The sequence below is a fragment of the Xenopus tropicalis genome, chromosome 6, assembly GCF_000004195.4.
Source record: "Xenopus tropicalis strain Nigerian chromosome 6, UCB_Xtro_10.0, whole genome shotgun sequence".
Lineage (NCBI taxonomy): Eukaryota > Metazoa > Chordata > Amphibia > Anura > Pipidae > Xenopus > Xenopus tropicalis.
This window is the reverse complement of record NC_030682.2, coordinates 84,251,229-84,268,045: the sequence shown is the minus strand read 5'-3', so window position 1 is coordinate 84,268,045 and position 16,817 is coordinate 84,251,229. Positions and strand designations below refer to the sequence as shown.

The window sequence follows — 16,817 nt, the reverse complement described above, 5'->3', positions numbered from 1 at the left end:
ATCCCAGAGTGATGAGGTGTATTCCTAGGTTTTTCTTCATTATTATTATTTTTTTAGTACTATTCATCCTTAACTACAAACATCATGCAGCTTGGGCTGAACAATATTTTTGGCTGGGCCTCTTCTGGCTGAAATTATTGAGAAAATCCTAAATTGCAAAACAAATCAAATAATTTCAAGGGTTACTTTTAATCTGGCAGGGGTTGGCTGGTGCAGCATGTATAACTGTATTAAATGGTCATTTTAGCACTCTCCAGCTTGCAATATGAAGCAGTTCTAAAGTCACATATACTTAAATGGTGATGCTGCTCCTAATTCTCATTATCAGTGACTACATTTCATTAGCCTCTTATATTGATGCAATAAATAATATCATAAAGAACCCCAGGCCCCCTACACAGTTGCTTTGTTATCGCTTGTAGCTTTATGGCATTTAAACCTCAAGGGTTTCACCTTATTTCACCTTAAAACTGATCTTCATGATTTTATTCACACTGTATTACTGGCTGACCATATTAACATTTTAAGTTTAAAAATTATCAATCATGTTCATTTAATTCTGAGAAATCCAAATAGTCTTTTGACTTGTCACTGTGCACCAATAATAGCACTAACATTATCAGTGAAAAACAAAGCATATTAAAAATAAGATACTGAAAACGATCAAGATCAGATGACTTTATTTATATAAAAATGGGAAAAAAACATTCTAAACTATAGTCATATTTCTGGCATATATGTAAAGCAATTCTATGCCCCATTCAATTTTGGTTTATATATTACCCCACTGAGTACAAACTGACTTGTAGTTAATTGTGCCATTAATTGTATACGTACTGCTGAAGGCAATTTTATTAATACTTAGCTTCTGGCAGGCACATTTCAGAGAATGTGAAATGTTGTTCAACCTGCTGTATGTCTAGCACTGAATGTAATGTAATTAATACAAGCCTGGATTATAGTAAAGCGTGCTGCCCTGCCTTTTCCTACATATCAAACTATTGTTTAATTGACTGTTCGAGCCATTTGCCAGCTAGGTGAAACTGCAATATTTCACTGTTTTCATCAACACCTTCATTGGCTTTCTGTAAATAATTGAATTAAGCCAAAGATACAATTAAACAGAAGCTTTTTCCCATACAATTTAAGTTCTAGGCAATGCTCAATTGTAAAACCAATTTGCGTTACGGATTTCTAAGTCCTTTAACTGCTGTATACCAATTAAAATGCAACAAGAGACGCAATAACATTTTTTTTCCATCTAGTTTCCAGAGGCAGTTTTGAATAATGTGCATTTCTATGATTTAAAATGTATTTATTTTTTTTAACTACACAAAAGAGATTACAGGGGGTGTTTATAAAAAAAACACATCTAAGGTGAAAGTAAAATATTGTAATATTGCATAAAGATATTTAGACTGCGTGCTCATTTAAAATTGTGTGATATGCAACACATTATAAACCTGTTAAAATAAACATATAAAAAGACACAGTAATGTTGGTAAAGGAGCTGCAGAGTACCATGAGCTAAAATTAATTCACAGCTCCATATAAATCATTTTCACAACCAAAGGTCTAAATAAACAAATGCAAGGAATCATGGACAGCTTAAGTGAAACATATCTCATTAAGCGTTAAATAGTAGAGATAACAAAATTACATTCTAATAATTATAATAACAACACAATAATAAATAATACCTAATAATACATAATAAATGTTGCCTTCTCATGAAAGAGCAGCTGTGCTGAGCTCTTAAGTCTACATGTATTTCTATGTCAGCATAAAGAACACCAGCTTCCAACAGTATTCATGACATAAAGACCAGACATGCACATATGGAAATGTAAAAACTGTGCTCTTCCTCAGGGACAAACCAAAAGACAAAATACATGCAAACCCCATAAATACCCTAATGTGCAAAAACGGCGCCAAAATGTGTAGGTCATCACCATAGTAACCCACATACACAAATAACATATATCAAATAGAGATCACAGAAAAGGAATCAAATGGGCATAATTATATATACAGCTAGTTGCTAAACGAAAATGCTGCCAGAACAGAGTGAAACAAATAAGAAACATGTAACTGATGTTCATAGTGAAAGTATCGAATTAAGTAGGAAACAGTGTTGTAGATCCGTGAAAGTAGGGAGCTCATACCAGAAACCGGTACAGCTTCCCTTCTAGAAATAGCCCGAGAGGTGGAACAATAAGTGACTTACTAAGACACGGTGAGAAGATCTGCCGTTCTAAGTAAAGAAAGATCGCTGCTATGCATAGGAGTTTCTGCCGCCCGACACGCTATCAATATCACAGTGACACGTGACGTCATCATTTGGAGTCAGATATACCGCTGCTGCTATTGCAGCGGCTGAAGCGGAACCGAGTGAGGGGACTATTGCACCTTACCTAGAGAAGGCATGCGTGCGCCATTAGATACATGGCAAATGTACATGAATAGCAGATGTCAAATGCATAAAAATAAAAAATAAGTAAAGAATAAAAAAGAAAAAAGAAAACTTAATATTTAAGTAAACCCTAAGCCACAATAGGGTTTACTTAAATATTAAGTTTTCTTTTTTCTTTTTTATTCTTTACTTATTTTTTATTTTTATGCATTTGACATCTGCTATTCATGTACATTTGCCATGTATCTAATGGCGCACGCATGCCTTCTCTAGGTAAGGTGCAATAGTCCCCTCACTCGGTTCCGCTTCAGCCGCTGCAATAGCAGCAGCGGTATATCTGACTCCACATGATGACGTCACGTGTCACTGTGATATTGATAGCGTGTCGGGCGGCAGAAACTCCTATGCATAGCAGCGATCTTTCTTTACTTAGAACGGCAGATCTTCTCACCGTGTCTTAGTAAGTCACTTATTGTTCCACCTCTCGGGCTATTTCTAGAAGGGAAGCTGTACCGGTTTCTGGTATGAGCTCCCTACTTTCACGGATCTACAACACTGTTTCCTACTTAATTCGATACTTTCACTATGAACATCAGTTACATGTTTCTTATTTGTTTCACTCTGTTCTGGCAGCATTTTCGTTTAGCAACTAGCTGTATATATAATTATGCCCATTTGATTCCTTTTCTGTGATCTCTATTTGATATATGTTATTTGTGTATGTGGGTTACTATGGTGATGACCTACACATTTTGGCGCCGTTTTTGCACATTAGGGTATTTAAGGGGTTTGCATGTATTTTGTCTTTTGGTTTGTCCCTGAGGAAGAGCACAGTTTGGTGCTCGAAACGTTGGATTTTTTTCAATAAACCTTTTTTATTTTTATTAAGTCCCTATGTGTGCGGTACTCTGCTTGTTTATTGAATTGTTTGACCAGCACCGAGGGCATTAGATTTTGCTTGAAGGGTGTGCTCCTTTCTTTTCTTGTATATATATATATATATATATATATATATATATATATATATATATATATATATATATATATATATATATATATATATATATATGTCATTGTAATCTTGCTACTTCTTTTAATTATATCTGGTTATAGAGAAAGGGTCATATGTCTGTTGATTCTTATTTTCTTAATTCCCATGTGGTAGTTTTGTTTTTAGGATGATTGGTTTCCATGATAATGTTTAACAGTGGCACAGTAGTCATTACTACCTTGCAGCACTGGGGCCCTGCATTTGATTCTGCCAAAGATACTTTCTGCAAGGAGTCTGTATATGCACCCTGAGTGGGCCTATATAATTTATCTGCTTTTATGTAGTGCCACACTGCTACACTTTTATGTAGTACACACTGCTTTACATTTTTTGTTCATTATTCACATCAGTAGCGGTTTCAGTGGTGTTTATAATTTAAGGCAAATGCCCCACAGGGAGGATTTTTGGCCTACGTTCTATCCTACTATCTTCTGTAGTGTGTGAAAATAAGGACCTTAGGCAAGTGCCACACAGGGTGGATGCTCAGCCTGCAGATAAACACAGACAAAAGTCTCCCCTATTCACAGGTCGGGAATCCACCCCATGTGGCACTGGTCTAAGGTCCAAAGAACAAACTACAGGCAATTAACATATGTATTTTTGGAGTGTGGGAGGAAACTGGTTTAACAAATGGAAACCCAAACTGAAAGGGTATAAAATACTGCTACTTGTGGATTATGAACTGAACTCAGAACCTGCAGAACCAAAAAATAGTGGATTTGGTGATCATGTTTTTTGCTCTATAACAGGAACTACAAACCCTAAGGCTATGTAAAGTCAGCATTACTAAGTCAGAATTACTTGTATATAGAAAAGGACACATATAAAAGGGAGCAAAACAGTGACTTCTATAGCTATGAACTCTTTTTACCCACAATGATGCCTTAATAAAATGAAAAAGCAACCATATTTAATTTTTTTTGGTGTTACTATTGCTTTAAGCAACTTACTGATAAGGAAAGATAAAGGCATTTTTAGAGGCTTTTTCTAAGTGTGTGTATATAACTAAAAAGAACTTTCTCAGGAAATTACACAGTGCAGGTGTGAATATTACCCTATGTATAGAACCTATAAAATGTTCTAATTACTTTTTAGTATGTATCCACTTTTGTTTTGCAGGTTAAACATCACCCTGTTTCAGGACTATTAAGACCACATAGTGAGGTGTCATTATCTGTTTATGTTTTGTCTCTACTTTAAATAGCTTTCTCAAGGAAATATAGCCCACAACAGAGCAAGCCAAAAAACAAATAAACATATTTTCAAACAATTTGCTCACGTTTTATCTGCTGAACTGAAAAGATCTATTAAGTAGAACAAGGCAAATAAAAGCAAAGATTTTAAGAAAATAATTTCAAAGCATTACCTAAACAAGGATTCCTTGTCAAACACAGTATCTGCAGGCATGTTCACTGGTATCAGGAGATCTGGATGGGAATCAAAGTGAATGAAGCTAATGTTGCTGACAGGCAGGTGTTTTGACCCTATAGCTCGATAAATAAAGGGCAGGACCTGCAGAGAGAAAACATAATGTAAAAAGTGCACTTTCAGGCTGATTCCATTTATTGTTGTTTCTGCTCTAGTTTCAAACCCTCCTGCTGCAAAATCACTGCTCCCTGTATGATATACATAGGGAGGGTTTCTAGCAAAGGAGAATCATTAACGCTTCCACAAGATTAACTCAGTAGGGTTGGAGGGTAAAACCAATGGATAACTCTGGAGGTAACAATTTAAACAATGGTGCTATTATATAGAATGGAAAACTATGATTTAGTTTGTTAGAAAGGGATAGGCAGCAGGAGGTAAAAGTAATGATGTATTTCTTTTTTTAACTGTGAAAACAGTAGGCAGAACAGTTTAGGTTCTAGTTTATGCCGTAAGTAGTGGAGCTGGTTAAAACTGAGAACACCTGGAAATGGAAAACACAACAAATAAATAAATAAATAAGTCTTGCAACCAATTTACTTGTGCAGTGAGACTTGGCAAGTGGGTGTAATACTAGGATGGAACCAACAGCTCAAGCTTTGTTTTAAAACACATTTAGTTTCCAGAAAGGTACACCTCAGAGTTTAGTGGTTTTTTTTTTCTTTTTTTTAAAAAAAGTGTCAACATCATCTCGATGATGACTTAAAAGGGAACATTTACTTTACCCTGTAAGCTAATTCCGTTGGACACTTGGACTTTTGTAAAAAAAAAGGTGCATAAACACTATAAATATAAATGAATTTTGTTTTACACAGACATGCCTGATCCCACAGATTTTAAGGAAACAATAATAATGTATTGAAGGGACCATACCCCACCCCCCCCACCTGCTTAGCCTCACAGCTTGATCCAGCCCCTGCTTTCCCATGTTCCATTGTAAACTGATGAATTATAGGACTTAAAGGTCTGTTCTTAAAGGAGAAAGAAAGGCAAAGTCACTTGGGGGTGCCAAAATGTTAGGCACCCCCAAGTGACTTAAATCGCTTACCTTGTACCCCGGGCTGGTGCCCCTGTTAGGTGAGAAAAGCACCAGCCCGGGGTAGCAGCGAGCGCTTCCTTCTTCCTGTTTTGTGCGCGAGTGCATGCGCAGTAGAGTGATAAGCCGAACTTTAACAACAAAGTTAGCTTTTCGCTCTACTGCGTATGTGGCGGCCCAGGGATTTTGCTGGCAGAAGAAAGAGGAAGAAGGAAGCGATCGCTCAAGGTACCCTGGGCTGGTGCTGATTTCTCCTAACAGGGGCACCAGCCTGGGGTACCAGGTAAGCGATTTAAGTCACTTGGGGGTGCCTAACATTTTGGCACCCCCAAGTGACTTTGCCTTTCCTTCTCCTTTAAAGTGTCCTCTGTTTTTATACAGGTGGTGCACAGATTCTCTGTAAACGCCAAATCCCAGAATTTATGGCTGGGAAATGGTTCTTCATCTTGACAAACAGGCTGGCAACAAAACCGGACTGATGTAATTAATGATTAATTTATATGATAAAGTGTCCTGTATAGGCATGAAACACTTAGGGCTTAAAATGCCCTATGATGAATTAAATTCTTAAATAAATAGCATATTTTAAGCAGCATATTGGTTCTGATCAGTTACATGGCTTGTGCCTTTATTCAGGTTTATGACTTATGTGCAGTCACCTCATGGTACTGCTATCAGTAATTCCCGGGCATCTAGGCCTTACTCTCACTCAGATGCCTCTCACCTTTTATATGTTTCTACATATTAGTGTTTATTCATACTTTACAGTGTTTAATGCACTATGCAGTATTTTATATTGTGCTGTGTACTAAGCACTGTCATTTTTCCGTTTCCGCTAGTTTTACACCTTTCCTTTGTTACTTAAGTTGAAGCTCAACAGTATGTCTCAGTTAATTGATGAAGGAAGGAGTTTAGCTGCATGTCAAACTACACACAAGCTCAGGGTAACACGTAGTGAGGACAGCAGGGCAAGGAATAAAAAAACATTTTAATATTAAAACAATGCACAATATGTATGTTCAACACAAATTAAACCATTCTTAAAAAGGGAGATTTTCTGCAGACACTGATCTAAACTGTATATGATTGTTCTGATCAAAGTCATGTACCAGCTAGCTGTCACTCTGGTGTACATGCAACTTAAAATTAGCTGGATTGATTTTAACACCCTTTTCCATATTTACTTTGTATATTCCAGTGGATAAAATAAGAAGTCACAAATTAGCTAAATTACAACAAATAAAATGTACTTATATTTTATATTATATCACCTAAACTTGTGTTACATGTACTAGACCTTAAAGAAGAACTAAACCTTTTTTTCACCTATCTTTAAAATAACTCTAAAAACCCCTCAGAATAACATACCTTACTTAGTCCCTACATTTAGTCTGATCTGGTTTCTGATTTATAAGTTGAAACTTCCAGTTCCTTTCCTTCTTCCTGGTACAGTGAAGCCCCACCCTTCTTCCTGTTCAGCTCTCCTCATGTCTGACTACAGGACAGTCAAAGAGGAGAGCCTTCTGGGCATGGCTGACAGAAAAGCAGCTTTCTGGGAATGCAGAGAATAGGAGCCAGTGTACTGCAGCAGCTTTTTTTCCTGTGCCCATTCATAACTGCCTGACTCACTGTGCACTCCCAGAAAGCTTCTTCTCTATCAGCCATGAACAAAAGCACTAAGGTATGTTATTCTGGGGGTTGTTTAGAGTTTACTTCTTCTTCAAGGATAAACAATGCAACCACTCAGGAGCTTCTGTGGGTAAATTCTACTGCAGTAGATCGTAGGATGATTATGCAAATGTATACAATACTGGCAGTCAAAGTATGTAATATGTATGTATGTAATTTTGTCCAATAGATACTTTACACCCAGGACATCTAGAATGTCCTTTGCGTGCACTCATACATTAACTGTACCTGCCATTCTACGTACATCATGGTGATCCTCTACGACCCAGACTGGTAGATTGTTGTATTTTCGTAGGCGGTGAGATTGTTCGCTGCTCATTGTGACACTTGAGGAGGAGAAAAACATTTAAACCAAATTTATAGTTTCTGCTTCTCGCACAATTGCCCTATAGAACAAGAAATTAGCTGCTGTAGCTCCCACCCTTCCCACCTACAGCGAGGTGATACCAGTGGCCAGCTCCCACCTTTCCTAGCTACAGCCAGGTGATCCTTGTGGTGGGCAAAAAAAAAAGGGGGGGCATCTATTTAGGAATTTTAACCTTGTAAGCTGCAGGTAAAACGCAGTCCATGTAAAAAATGTATAATGAAGCAGTAGAATTTTTAATGAATCAGATGAAAATCAGTATGGAACTGACCAGATTGCGGATGTCTTTGACATAATTGGCTGGCTTGAATATAATGCAATATATGGAAAAACAATGCATGCTTTATTTAAACAGGAGATCATTTCTTAGTAGCTTAAAGAAGAAGGAAAGGCATTTTGCCATTTTACTGCCAATAGATTAGCATTAGTGCAAGCTGGAAAGCTATATTTATTCTGCAGAAAGCTTTACCATACCTAAGTAAACAACCCTAGAAGCTCCCTCAGTTTAAGATTGCAGCTGCCATTTTATCTTGGTCTCAGAAGCTTTGGCGCTGCAGCTCTAGCTCAGATCACACAATCTGATGGGAGGGGGAGCAGGAGAAGGAGAGGAGAGAGCTGCTCAGACTCTGGCCCGGGAATGAAGGAGAGGAAGTCTGACAATATAAAACATGTATACACCAAAGAACACAAGAAATCCTGTGTTTTTATAATAGGACACAGTGCAGCGTTTCTGTAATTGCTTATGGCTGTATTTAGCCACTTAATTATTTTTTACCTTTCCTTCTCCTTTAATGCATAGAATGTCAACCCCAAAAATAATTGTTTACCTAATTAAAGAAAACCTAATTCTAAGCAACTTTCCAATATCAATTTATTACAAATTATTTGTGCTTTAAAAGTTATTTGTAAATGTAATTGCTATAGAAAGCAGCATTTGCCAAACTCCTGGTTGTTACTTCTTAAACAATGTTGCAAGTGCCAGTCTCCACCAGCAAGCACAAGACAGGTCTGTAAAATCTGCTAGGGTTTGTTACATTGTTTCGTGTAGCACGGTGAATTTTCTATTGATTTTATAATGATTTACAATATATACATCTGCTTTAACATATGAATCAAATCTTAGGTTTAAGGGCTCTGGCACACGGGGAGTTTAGTTGCCCAAGACAAATCTCCCTTGTCACGGGCGACTAATCTCCACGACCTACCATCCCACCGGCGAAAATGTAAGTCGTCAAAGGGATGGCACACGCTGCGCAGGAGATTTCGGCAAATCGTGGAAATTGCCTCGTGAGGCAACTTCGGCGATTTGCCAAAATCACTTGCGCAGCGTGTGCCATCCCTCCAGCGGAACTTGAGAACCTTGTAGAAGATCGATAGGACAGTCGTAGATACGATGCGGTGGAAGAGAGTCGGCCCCCTTTTTATCGAATACATCCAAAAATTCATAGTACTCTACAGGTAACCCCGGAAGTTTCTTGGTAGAAATACTACACAGTCCAAAAGACTTAGAGGAGGAGATTGGAAGGCACTGGGAGCGGCAGAACTTCGAAGAAAAGACGATGCAACCCGTGTCCCAATTAATAACTGGGTTGTGCTTACGTAACCAGGGCAGACCAATAATTACGGGAGACAGTGGCGAAGTCACAATATCAAAACTTAAATATTTGTAATGAGCTTTATTTAGGGTGAGTGACAAAGGAATGGATTCATGCAAAATGGGACCAGAGCTTATAGGAGAACCATCAGCAACTCGTAGGAAAACCGGGAATTATTTCTTCTTTTTTTTAATTTGATTAATCTCTGCAACTCGAGAGTCAAGAAAACACCCACTAGCTCCAGAATTAAGTATGGCTGGAAGGAATAGAGTCTTGTTTCCCAACTGCAAAGAAATGGACAAAAATAATAACGGAGCAAACTTGTATTGGAGAGAATCAGTCTTTAAGATAGGATCCTTACACGGACAAGTAGGACAGTTTCGGAGCAGGTGACCAGCAAGTCCACAATAAAGACAGAGCTTGAGCCGTTTGCAACGTAAACGCTCTTCCGGAGAGAAAGCGGTTCGCAGAGCCCCAATTTGCATGGGTTCGGACTCATCAGCAACCGAAGTACCTGGTTCCGGGCGAATGGGTGGTGGAGCCTTGAGTACCAGCCAAGACGGGTAGAAATAGCCAGCCTTTTCAATTTGAATAGACAGATGAATCAATTCATCTAAAGTGGCTGGGACCCCTACTCGAGCCAGCTCATCCTTTAGGCTGCAGAAAAGTCCCAAGCGATATTGATGTTTTAAAGCTGCTTGATTCCAATCCACGTCCGAGGCGTATTTTCGGAATTCCCCAGTGTAGTCCTCGACAGGTCTGGTCCCTTGGTGAAAATTTCTTAAAGCTGCTTCGGCTGTGGCAGTACGATGGGGGCCATCATATAAAACTGCCAATGCTTGGAAAAAGGAATCCACGGAAAGTAGGGAAGGGCTACGTTGTTCCATAATATGAAAAGCCCAGGACTGGGGCTCCCCCTGAAGGAGAGAAACAACTCCCACTTTGATTTGTTCACTGGAGTACATTCTAGATTTGAGAGAAAACAGGAGATTGCAAGCGTTAGTAAAGGTTCGAAATGTCTTTCGGTTACCAGAAAACTTTTCAGGCATGGCCACCTTAGGTTCAGGGGCTGCCGGAGCAGCAGCAGTGGGAGAAGGAGGAACCAGACCAGGTACCGGTGGTTGCAAGGTGCGTTGTTGTTCCTTGACTTGGCTATATCCACCCTGAAGCTCTCTCGCTGCCTGTGTCAGGGAAGCGATTTGCTGGGCAAGGGTAAAGAGAGGAGAAGGTTCTTCCTCCCTGTCCATGGCTTGGTTATACTGTCACGGCCAGAAAGACAAATCGATGTAAGCAAGCCCACAAACGTCCCACACTACCGGAGGCTTGCCTGAGGATGGTAACAGGAAGCACGGAAGTGGAAAGAGGCAAACGAGGTACAACGGGATCAGGCGAGAGAATAGTCAGACAGGTCCAGGTCGAGGCAGGCAGAACAGGTTCAGAAGCGAAGGTCAGGCAAGGTTCAAAAACAAAGAAACAGGATCAGGATAAACGCCAGGCACAAGAGTAAACTTGATAATCAAGCAAAGGGGAGTTCTAGGTGACTATTTAAACTAACAGGATGGCGCCAATACACGAGGACGCACTTGCGTCTAGACGCATGCTGAACTGCGTCACGCTTGCGGATGCATGTCGCCGAACTTCCGGTTAAGAATATGAGCATGCAGAGAGGTTTTGCCCAATCACCATATTTTGTAATGTCCAAATGAGCCAGAAGACAAAGCTTCTAATGGTACTTTTGATATGGCTTTTAAAATAATTACGTTACAGCAAGACAGACCGAATATTAGAGGGGCTTAAAATGTATTTTGCTATAAAAAATGTTAGTGTTCCTGTTCCTTTATGTGTGCTTATTACACGCCCACTGTCCCTATCTAAAACTTGGTATCTTGGACAATAGCCTCAAGAGACACCAGATACTACCAAGACTCAAAAGTATAAAGTGGTCTATCCTCGTGTCATAGAGCGTTGTCACTTTGCACCAGCATAATGTTAAAAACACATGCTACAGGACAAGACTGATGCACGTTCCTCATAACGCTTTCTTTTTTGCTCTACAAACATTTTTCTGTTGATTCTTATTTGGGTTAGTGCCGCACACCATCTGTGATCTTTAGGGCTATAGTAGAAATTTCTCTTATTTTGTAAGGGGTTTATACAGCTTAGGTAGAATCAACTACAAGCTCATGTAGATAAAAATATTATATGCATTTGCTTAAAATGAACTCTATTGGAAACAGAAGCTTTTCAGATAATGGATTTCCTGATATGGGATCCCATACCTGTACAAATTTTGTACAGCACAATTAAAAAAAAAACAAATAAATAAAATCATTCCATGGCCTAAATAAACTTCAATAAATACAATGAATAGGGCACTCCTTCAAATAATACTAAATTGAATTAGAACACATTAAATGTTTCATGGGTTCTGATTAAATTTTATATTTTTTGAAGGAGAGTCCTATTGATTGTATTTATTGTTGAGTAATTTGGAGATGTCCAGGGCACCATTGTTTTGTTACTCTTTTTTCTTTAGGTGTGCCATCCAAAAATCTGTTTTTTTCTAAATAAACTTCAGGCTGTGCTTCTGACTTTTGTTTTCTATGCAACCCCTGTGAAACCTGAGCAACAGAGCAGAGGATTCTGGGTGGCTTGGTGCCTCAAAGGCGCTGCCCACTTAAGTTAGAATCACAGTCTGGAGTTTATTTAGGTCACAGTATGATCATTTTTTTTCCCTTGAAAATTAACATTTGCATTAAGTTGATATGGGAAAGTAGTTTGTATACACATATTAAAATTAGGTTTAAACAACAACAGTAGGTAATGCAGACAACAGGGTTGCTCTCTCTTGCATTCCTTGAGTTTAAAAGAATTATAAAATTCGTGGTTCAATTAATTAGACAAATACATTTAGGGATACAAATTGACTTAACTAATCAGTATAGTGGAGCTATTAATGATGACATACAGTAATTATTGCTATAGCTGGCCATACACGCACCGATAATATCGTACAAAACCGATCGGGCCAGTTAAAAGATTTTTATTGGGCGCCATATAAGGCGCCTGACCAAAATCTGCTTTCAGCACTGAATCGGCAGAAGGAGGTAGAAATTCTATTGAAATTCTATCCTTATCTGCCTGTTTCAGCCCTGAAGGTTAGTGGCGGATCTGACGATCTTTCGTGCGTCAGATCACCACGTGTGTGGCCACCTTATGTCTAAATCTAAAATATCCCTTACACAATGTCTTGGTGCCCCATCTATTGCTTAAACCCTCCAAGTACCACAGGAGAAGGTCAAACCTTACTTACGGACTGTATGAAACTTATGGTATCCTCTCTGCACAAGTGAGATGATGGCCTGGATAAAAAAAAAAATCATAATAAATACCTTCTAATACAATGATTACTAAAAATGTAAAGCAACAGTATACACCCCTTTTTAAAAGTATGTGCTAAACATACTTCCGACTTAAACCGTCGTTTAATTAAGAAATATGTTTAGTTTAGTTTTGTTTTTTTTTTTATTTCTGACTCTAAACAAGAAAATTAGCACTTCCTGGTCCTTAAACACAGGAAGGAGTGTCCACTGAGAAGAGTTTATGTATGTTTGAATGTCAATAAGAAAGGGGGGGGGATGTTCAGTTAAGTAAACCTAATTTAAAAATAATAATAATAATAATAAGCAGAATGTATTTTCAACAACAAGTGTTATTTATTGTGCTCATTTTTACCTGAGCCATTTTTATGTGTATACTGGCCCTTTAATGGAAAATACCCCACAGCAAATTAATGTCCAATTTTTTAACTCGTAGAATAAAATGCTTGTTAGGGTAACTGATTCTGGCAACCCACCAAAAATGTAAATAAAGAAACCATAAATTATTAAAATTAAGACCATTTGTAAATTAGTGAGTAGTTCTGAATTAAAACAAATTTTAAGTTGCATAACATAAAAAAATAGTGGTTAGAAATATTGCCTTGCCTGTCGGGATCCTGAGCTAATACTAACATTACCTACTATTTTGACTGTAATCTTTATGGGATAGGATATTCTTTCCTCCTGTCTAACATGCTGAATTAATTTGTAACCGTGTCTATTTATTTTGTCTTCCAATGTGAACCATCAATGTATTGTAAAAAATTACATATACATATATATATATATATATCATATATATATATATATATCATATATATATACATACATATATATATTAAATTTATGTACTGTTCTATAAATAGGTAACTAAATAGTGATGATGGCTTGCAGTGTGTATTTTAAATAGAATCCCTGCTCTAATCCCTAGAGCAGTGGCTCGTTTGCAGAAAACAATACAGATTTTAACAGGAAGCTGTATGTGAGTAAAAGACACACCTCTGTATGTGCATTGGGTAAAGTAGCCTACCAAGTATGCATGTCCTTGTTTTGTGTGTGACTTTAATACAGAAAATGACAGTTTTTTTTAATGAGATTAAAGGAAAAGTAACACCAAAAAATTAAAGCGTATCAAAACAATTAATATATTATGTACTATTGCCCTGTACTGGTAAAAGCTGTATGTTTGTTTTAGAAAGACTACTATAGTTTATATAGATGAACTGCTAGCAATGGCTGTAGCAGCCATTCAAAAGAAGAAAGGCACAGGTTACATAGCAGATAACAGATAAACTCAGTAAAATACAAGGGTGTCTTATCTGTGATCTACGATCAGCGGAACAATGGGAAGGTAGCAAGATAGCAACTACCGGACCCCTATATTGCTAAAAGTGCTAGATATCAGAATAGCACTTATTTATATAAATGAGCTGCTGTGTATCCATGGAAGCAGCCATTCAAAAGGAGAAAAGGCACAGGTTACATAGCAGATAACAGATAAACTCAGTAGAATACAGTGGTGTCTTATCTGTTACAGAACCTGTGCCTTTTCTTCTTTTGCTAACTTGAATGGCTGCCCCCCATGGCTATACAGCAGCTTATTTATATAAACTATAGTAGTGTTCCTAAAACAAACACACCAGTTTAACCAGTGCACACAGTATGGCACATACTATTAGCATTTTATTGTTCACATTCAATGTCCAAATCTTATTAAAATACCAACAATACTATGGGGGAGATTTACTAATCCACGAACAGTCCGAAAGCGTCCGAATACGTTTTTTTCCGCAATGATCGGTATTTTTGCGACTTTTTCGTCGCCGTCACGACTTTTTTGTCGCCGTTGCGACGTTTTCGAATATTGTCAGCGACTTTTTTTGTCGCAGTCGCGGAAAAATCGGATTGGTTTTTCCAGCGTTTACAATCACTCAATACGAAGAAATCGCAACGGCGACGAAATAGTAGCGCAAAATATGATAACGTTGCAACAAACACGTAAAAACCGCGACGGCAACGAAAAGACGCCGAAATTTTCGTTTCCAATCTGAATTTTTCCCTCTTGGGATTCGGATTCGTGGATTAGTAAATCTCCCCCTATGTGTGTTAGATAACCCATTTTCCATTTGAAAAAAAAAAAGCCACTGTAAAAGCTACTTTTTATGCCTGTTAAATCAGTCATTCTGTCTCTCTGATTATTTTCTGAAAGGAAGGGAGTGACCTATTTTGAACCTGACACACTGAGAACTTCCTATATGCTTACATCATCACGTCCAGGCTTTGCCCTTACTTTTTTCCTATTGGACCAATTCGTTGGTTGCTTGCACACTCTAGCCAGTTGCGTAAAATAAAAGGTCATTGGTTAATTTCATCCCTGCAATGACATAGGCAAACGAACTCGACATATCACAAATGTAATATACTGTTATGTTAGATTTGCAGCACTCTGTCACGGGCACAGGAAGCAATGTCAGACTGACAGGAGAGACAGCCAATAGGAGTTAAGTTTGCTGCCAGTACTTTGCATGTCCCCAGCACAGGGTCTGCGCAGAAGTGAAGGATCAGCAGAACGATGATTCTTAGGTGAATATCTCCAGCTGCACATTTTTTGTTAACTATTTATATATAGCAAAGATTGTTCTATTAACATGACCTGTTAAGATTTGTGAATGTTGTACAAAGGTGAACAAAGATTTAGGGCTCTGGCACACGGGGAGATTAGTCGCCTGCGACAAAGCTCCCTGTTCGCAGGCGACTAATCTCCCCGAGTTGCCATCACCTGCCATCCCACCGGCGAAAATGTAAGTTGCCGGTGGGATGGCACACGCGGCGGAGTGATTTAGGGAAATCGGCGAAAAAGCCTCGCGAGGCAACTTCGGCGATTTGCCGAAACCGCGCCGCCGCGTGTGCCATCCCACCGGCGACTTACATTTTTCGGCAACTCGGGGAGATTAGTCGCCCGCGAACAGGGAGTTTTGTCGCGGGCGACTAATCTCCCCGTGTGCCAGAGTCCTTAGGCTGTTTAATGTCATACATTTTTATAAAGACCAATAACATTTAGGTGTATAGTTTGCCTTTAAAACAAAACAGCTAAAGCTTATGTCTTTGCTGCCCACTGTTAGCTCCAGCAAAGCTCTATACTTTGCTTGTAAAAATATAGTCTGGCATTTGAAACTAAAATTAAACAAACACTTACAAATCCAAACAAAAGATTAGTTATCTTGAATGTCTGGGACCAAAGTTTTTCCGAATAAGGTTTTTTCCCAAAATTTGGATGACCATACCGTAAGTCTTCTAAAACAATGTCTGAAATTCACAGAAAAGCATGTTAACAAGGTGCTTATTATTGCTGCCTTGCAGCACTGAACTACTTTTATTTTTTTTCCACATTTCAGAAACCATGCTGGCTGGTTAACTGGCTCCTGACCATAGTGTGAGAATGTGATAAAGACTTAAGGAAGGATTTGCCTTGAGAGGAAACTTCCGCGATTTCGGGGAAATCACGGCGCCACGTTCGCCATCCCACCGGCGATTTACATTCTCGCTGGTGGGATGGCATTTCTGGGAGACTAGTCGCCCGCGACATGGGAGATTTGTCACGGGCGACTCCTAACGGAGTAGAAAAGACAATAGGTTATCTGAAAGCAATTCTCTTATGTAGCTGATAGCTGACACTCAGACACAATGCACTGAGATGGCCGCCTACACACAAATATTACAACTAAAAAATACATTTGTTGGTTTTAACTGGTAAAGTGAATTATTTGCAGTGTAATGTAGAAATAAAAAGTACACCATAATATCATGACATAATTCCCCCTGAACAGTTGAGTTGGTGGCACAGGTCTGTTTCCATTATAGCTT

The 16,817-nt window shown here is 38.5% G+C and overlaps 1 protein-coding gene across 9 annotated transcripts in view; it reads right to left on the bottom strand.

The window, feature by feature from the left end:
• The window catches only part of c5orf22 (chromosome 5 open reading frame 22), a 57,419-nt gene that overhangs the window by 39,159 nt on the left and 1,443 nt on the right, over nucleotides 1–16,817 (bottom strand). For 2 of the 9 annotated variants that reach the window (XM_031903328.1, XM_031903329.1), the window contains exons 2-5: nucleotides 16,150–16,259; nucleotides 12,887–12,935; nucleotides 7,859–7,940; nucleotides 4,831–4,976 (exon numbers count right to left, since the gene is read on the bottom strand). In XM_031903328.1, coding sequence (XP_031759188.1) covers nucleotides 4,831–4,976; nucleotides 7,859–7,933 — 221 coding nt within the window. In that variant the 5' untranslated portion in view covers nucleotides 7,934–7,940; nucleotides 12,887–12,935; nucleotides 16,150–16,259. Of the gene's footprint in view, nucleotides 1–4,830; nucleotides 4,977–7,842; nucleotides 7,941–9,639; nucleotides 10,901–12,886; nucleotides 12,936–15,216; nucleotides 15,328–16,149; nucleotides 16,260–16,817 lie in introns of those variants that run through there. The other 7 variants (XM_031903331.1, XM_031903330.1, XM_031903332.1 and 4 more) reach the window with 7 other exon arrangements.